This window comes from Asparagus officinalis, chromosome 1 (genome assembly GCF_001876935.1).
Source record: "Asparagus officinalis chromosome 1, Aspof.V1, whole genome shotgun sequence".
Taxonomy (NCBI): Eukaryota; Viridiplantae; Streptophyta; class Magnoliopsida; order Asparagales; family Asparagaceae; genus Asparagus; species Asparagus officinalis.
Window position 1 is genome coordinate 43,195,146 of NC_033794.1, and position 6,164 is coordinate 43,201,309.

General features: G+C 40.0%; 1 protein-coding gene across 1 annotated transcript; it reads right to left on the reverse strand.

Moving 5' to 3' along the window:
- LOC109833675 (60S acidic ribosomal protein P0-like) lies at positions 5,259–5,929 on the reverse strand. The gene is made up of 3 exons (XM_020401431.1): positions 5,849–5,929; positions 5,488–5,727; positions 5,259–5,420 (listed from the first exon to the last, which is right to left on the reverse strand). The coding sequence occupies exons 1-3, from the start codon at positions 5,927–5,929 to the stop codon at positions 5,259–5,261; spliced, it is 483 nt and encodes a 160-aa protein (XP_020257020.1).

The window sequence follows — 6,164 nt, forward strand, 5'->3', positions numbered from 1 at the left end:
CTACGTTTTTAATTACAACACTGGGGACGACCTCTGTGTTTTGACTCTGAAATGTGGGTATGACCTCTGCATTTTGATTCTGAAACGTAGGTATGACCTCTACGTTTTGATTCTGAAACGTAGGTATGACCTCTGCGTTTTGATGTTGTAACACAGTGATGACCTCTGCATTTTGATGGTGTAATGCAGGGATGACCTCTGTATTTTGATGGTGAAACGTAGGGATGACCTCTGTGTTTTGATGTGAAGAGACCATCAATTTGTGGTCTCTTTTGCTAGAGCGTTGTAAAGACCGTCATCTTGTAATCTTCATCTTGGCTCCTTAAAAATATAAGAGGCCTTTAAGAGCCTGGTAAAGGCCGACTTCTGGCATGCTTGAGAGGATTTCATCATCCCGAGGGAGATAGAACTATTCCAACGCCAGAGACTGAGGGATCCAAAACTACAAGACTAACGCTCTCCTATTGAGATGTAGTCTAGGAGCACATTTAAACTCCTCAGATTGCTCTCTATCATATCGAGGGCCTTCTCTGAATGACACCATCATCATCATCATCCTCAGCTCTCCCAACATGTCCAGCTCGAGCTCATCAATACAGTGGAGGTAGGGCCACCTAATATGACCCTCATGAATAGAAGGTGCCTCAGTCGCTACTGACTCTTCAATAGCTGGCTCCTTTCCCTATCGATGGGTCGACTCGGCCGCTCCTCGATCCAAGCCTGGGCCTCAATAGGCTCGTGTGTCACTATTTCACCCCCTTAACATGAGCGGGGGCTCCTCATTGATGACAATGATGATGTCAGCCTACTCTATATTGACCTGGGGGAGAGTGGTGAGGTCTTTGCCTTCCTTAGCTTCTTGAGTAGGGACAAGTGTGGCCACCTCTACTGCTTTCCCCTCCCTGGACCGAGTCTGCTTGGTGCTTCCAGAGGGACCTTGACCACTTACTTTCTATAGTCATTTCCTCTTCTTCTCAGACCTCTCATACTGAGTAGTGGAAGCGCTTAGCCTAACCAGCCGAGCCGTGATCTCAGCAGCATTCACTGTCACTTCTTTGGACTCCGTTGGGGCCAACTCTAACCTCAGATGCTTTTGGGGCCTGATTAAAGACCCTAACTAAGTCTTGTCTGACTCCTTCAATGGCAAAGACAAGACCGCTGCTCGGATTATATCCTCTTCGGTCGGTGGGACCTTAGAGATGCTAAATACCTGAAACATTGTAGGATCAAACAAGTACTCAATCTTTCGAGAACTAGAATAGGCCCAAATATTCTCAAGCACTTGCTTCTCCTCAACTGTGAGGAAACATGGCCTTAGAACATCTTTCTTAATATCAGGCCAATCCGAGCAAGAGAAAATGAAGTCGTTTCCAAAGACCAAAATGAAATTCTCCTTCCAGTTTTTGTTTAACTCAAGAGCATTCAAGATGATTTTTAAGCATCATAGATTCTAGAAATAATAGCAACCCTCCTTCTTCCCCACCTTAACACTAAGAAGATAGCTGAACATGTAGAGGGTCGGGTGGACTCCAACCTGATGGCAAATCACCTTCAGCCCCACTAGCATAGCGATAGAATTTAGCTTGATTTAGGAGGGCAAGACTCCCAGAGTTTTAAAAATGTGGTGGAGAATAGGGTGGAGCATAAGACAGAGGTTGTACTCCCCGTACTCTAAATGTCAAAGGTACAACGGAGCAATGACCCCGTTGTGGTCATATACTGCCTGAGTCGTCTCCAGCACCAATAGTGTGAATCCTCGAGGGCCACTGTTATGTCATGGAAATGGCTAAGTATTAATCCTTGATGAGGAGTCGACACGTGTCCCACCTTAACCAAATGCTAGATCAGTCACACTTCATCGGTACGACTCGAATGGCTTCGGCACTCAATACCTCCTAAAAAGCATCGAGTTGAAAGGTGTCCTCACTCGACATACCTGTCAAGTCGACACCACTCCTCTCCATTACAAAAGGCTGGGTCGACAACCTTCCAGGCTGACTAAGGCCCATTCACAAGATGAATATGAGAGGCATCACTTGTCGACCCTCTCAGAGAGACAAGTCGAAAGGCGGTGTATCCTCGGGCCCCCTGCCGACAATCGATTGCCATCAATATTAACTACATGTTCAGAGTCATCATTTCTCAAGCCCCAAAAGTCTTTTTGACTCATCAGACCTCATCAGCATTATACACAACCCGACACACTCTCATTAAAAGCTTAGGTGACTCATTCCCCTCTACAGCCAACACCTATAAAGTCACCACCTACTGAGCCGCCTGTTTAGACTCTGCTAAAGTTACTCTTCTACACCTTGGATCTGCTATAAAGGAAACTTGTTATTTGTTGCCTAGGGTAAGCAATCTATTGCTAAAAACACACTTTAACTCTCCTTCTTCTCCACTCAAGCTCTTTACTGACTTGATCGTCGAAGGAACCATTAGAGATCCTAACACAAACCTCTTACGTATTGTTAATGTGTAGGATTGGACTCTCTGCTCAGGAACCAACTATTTAGAGAAGATTAAGGATCCTAACACCCTACATAATCCACAAATAACCTCCTATTAGATAATTGAGATCAACAACTGGCTAGCTAGTGTCCACTCTTTTGATCCAACACATGTTATTTTTGTATGGATGTCTATAGTTTCTGCTACTCCTAGAGAGGTTTTTGAGAAGATGTTCAAGAAAAAGAGTCTATTGGTTTATCCTTTCTTGATCACAAGGATCTGCTAGAATTAGAGGATTCCTACTCTTTAGTGTGATTAATTTGAAAAGGGGAGAGGTGCATTATCGGATGAGATAGCGACGAAGAACATGGCTGTTACGAAGTGGAGTCCACTGCTTGGCAATCATCTAGATTCCATCCTACTGCTACAGATCCTGAGTTCCTCTGGTGTTAGTACTCCTTAGTGGATTCTGTAGTCACTAGGAGAGAGCACGAGGTGATGAGGATTGATATGACATTGATGAGACATACTATGACAGCGCAACACACTTATTACAATGCGTCACTACAATATATTATGGGAGCTCTTCATCACTCAGAACCGTCTCTTAGAAAGTTGCTAGTGTATGGAGATTATTTTATTGGAGCGGTTTCTCTTACTGGAGATCATGATGAGGAGATGCATGGAGATGATGCTGAGGATTGAGAGATTAGGTTATAGTATGCATGTCGGTTTCTTTTTCTTTCTTTTTTATTTTTTATTCGTGACTTGTGTATATTCTTTGGTGATGCTTGAGAAACTATATGTGTACTAACTTTTTTATCTACTATCTAAAAGTTGGATAATTTGCTTAGTTCCATTGCGAAGAATTTGCTCATTTCCATACCTTCACAAGTTCACCTTACTTGTTATATGTAAACTAGTATGCATTCCTTTTCCTTACACATATGGATGTTTTTTATTTGGATTTTTCAAGTATAAAGCATAGCCATTGGTGTGTTTTTTATCTTTTGATAATAACCAAGGGGGGAGAAAATTTGGTGTGAAATTTAAAAAATATAAAAATTTTCTTTGCATGAGTAGAGTTTTTCAACTAAGTGTGTTTCCCAAGTGATTTCATATTTTGATTTGCTTTGAAATTTTTTTTGAAACACTTTGTATATTATTTTAAGGGGAGTTTTTATAATGTCGGTACATGTTTACACTTTGCATGAATGCATGTATGTAGGTGGAATATTGCATTTCTTTTCTTTTTGCATGAAGGTGTATTTGTACTTATTTTTCTCTTTATATACCTCAAATATGTATATATTATAGTATTTTAAATTTTAAGTTTGTTATGATCAAAAGGAAGAGAATGTTAGGATGTAGTCCGTACAATAGCTCGTGTTTGAGTAATAACAAACTCTCATTTGGTACTAATATTCATTTATGATGATATAGTAAAGTGAAAACAGGTATACGAAGATTACAAGGTGAAAAGTTGCAAAATCAATGGTCTATAATAAACCATTGATGGTTAAGGCTCATTGTTTCGTGGAAATTTTGTAATAAAACAATTGAAAGAATTGATTTGATTTATTCCCTCTCACTGATTAGAAAAAGAATGTTTACAACTCTCTTGATCTCTAACTAATTACAATTTGAATTTTTGATTACAAAAGAGAATAGGACAAATATAAATCCTCCCCTTTGTTTAATTTCGGGTTCTTCACAGTGGCGATGGAGTGCCTCCCTCGAATGCTCGCATCGATTTTGCTCTTCGTTGATGATCTGAGCGTTTCCCTTTACTAGAATAATATACTTACGTGGTAAGTATGAAAAAGAACTCTTAACGAGTTTATGAACTTAGAACGAGTTTAAACTCTATGAAAAGAGTTGTTTCAACCAAGAATTCGGTTAATAGTCAAGTGAATTTGTTGTTGCTGAAGGATGCCTCAAGATCTCTTTGTTGCCAATAAGTTCTCTCTAGTCGATCTCCTCGTGATTTTATCCGATGCAAAAGGCCAGCCCCTAAATCTGTTGAGTTTATTGAGATTTATAGGAAGATCAGGGGTGTAACTGACCTCTTAATCCTCTCCTAAGTGGGCGAGATTCCCTAAAATAGTGGAGAAAATTGTTTTGAAGCCGTTCAGCTCATGTTTGAATGAGTCAAACACCAAGGTCGGCTTTCTAGGCCTTAACTCTGCATCTTAGACTTGAGACACATAGTTGGATGTCTTCTAAAGATTAAAAACATAGGGGTCGCCTGTGTTTTGAAAATTGAACGCAGAGGTGAACTCTGCGTTTAGAAGTGGTTGTTGACTTGTAACCTCCTCTATTGGAGCGTTTGCAAAGGCCGTTGTTCTGTAATCTTTGCTTTAGCTCTTTAGGATGTGAGAATCGTCAGATTGTAACTCTCACAGTTGATTGTGAAGATTGTTGAATCAGAGCTTTTATCAGTCGTCATGAAGGTCGTTGAATTGTAACCTTTCTCGATCTAAGTGAAAATCCTCCAATTGCAACTTTTGTTTTGTTGACGTGAAAGTTGTCTGATTATAACTTGTATTGTTAAGATGTTGATTGAAGTTTGATAGGGGTCTGTTATCTGTTATGATTTTTAGACAGCCTACAGAACCACCTCTAAAGTTTTAGAAAAGTTCGCGGTTGACTAGGATGAATTTTTAGAATACTTTGGATCCCAAAATTTATTGAATGATCGTTCACTCCACCTGATTTGAAGACATTGCAAACCAGGTAGTTAGAATGTTGTAATTCTGCTTCCTTAAACCAAACAAGATAACTTTTGTGTCTTGATGACAATGAACTTAGTCAAACAAGCTAAAGTCCAAGTCATTGTCATTAGATCCATTAGTAGGATTAACTTTTTCCTCTTCTTTGACATCAGGAATAACAATATTCTCAGCCGATACAACAGAAGAGGGAACTTTTGAAGCTAATCTGCATGGATCCTTGAGATACTCCTTCAACTTGTATGAAGGTGCATTCAGTGTCAACAACATCAGTAAAAAGATTCTTGTAAGTATTGATGAGCACCCAAGGCGCAACTTCAAGAGTCGGATAAGAAAGAGCCAGTGACAATGAAGCAACCATAGAAACACCAGTTGCAAACTTGCCAATGAGGTCATCCTTAGTGGAGTTAAGCAAATTTGGGCTGAAGACAGATCCATTATCATAGATAGAGAGAACCACAAGCCCGTAAGAGAAGGATCTTATCCCAAGTTTGGCTAGGAAAGCAACCTCAGAAGAACTCACTTTGTCTCCTTTCTTGATCAACTAAATTAGGGCAATGACTTCAACAATTTTCTTGTTAATCTTGGTTGGAATGTTAAGTCATTTGGAAGGATGAGTTGCGTGAAGGATCGAGCTTGATAATATCAACATTATTGATTCTAACATGTCTGTACTCATCCAAGAGGCTGCATAGCTTTTTGTCATAGGCTAGTTTCTTCTCGACTTTCGTCACCTTGATGGCCATTGTTAGCTTCTTTCTAATTATTTGAAGCTGTATGATAGCCCTGGTGGTTGAAGTATTTACTTTGTGGCGTTAAAATGCATAAGTGAATCCTATGCTTGAGATTTGAGACGCAGAGGTGAGCTTTACGTCAGAAATTCAACCAACTTTAACACGAACGTAGAGGTCGTGTTTAGGCGAGATTCTTATCTAGAATCTCGTTCCAATTTGGTAGCTCACAGCTATCTATAAATAGACC

Excerpts from the sequence above, each read along its gene's own strand:
- LOC109833675 (XM_020401431.1), bottom strand. The coding sequence starts at position 5,929 with ATGGCCATCAAGGTGACGAAAGTCGAGAAGAAACTAGCCTATGACAAA. Across the intron at positions 5,728-5,848 it reads TCTTGGATGAGTACAGACAT|TTGATCAAGAAAGGAGACAA; the intron begins GTTAGAATCAAT and ends GCCCTAATTTAG. Across the intron at positions 5,421-5,487 it reads CTCTTGAAGTTGCGCCTTGG|TTGAAGGAGTATCTCAAGGA; the intron begins GTGCTCATCAAT and ends CCTTCATACAAG.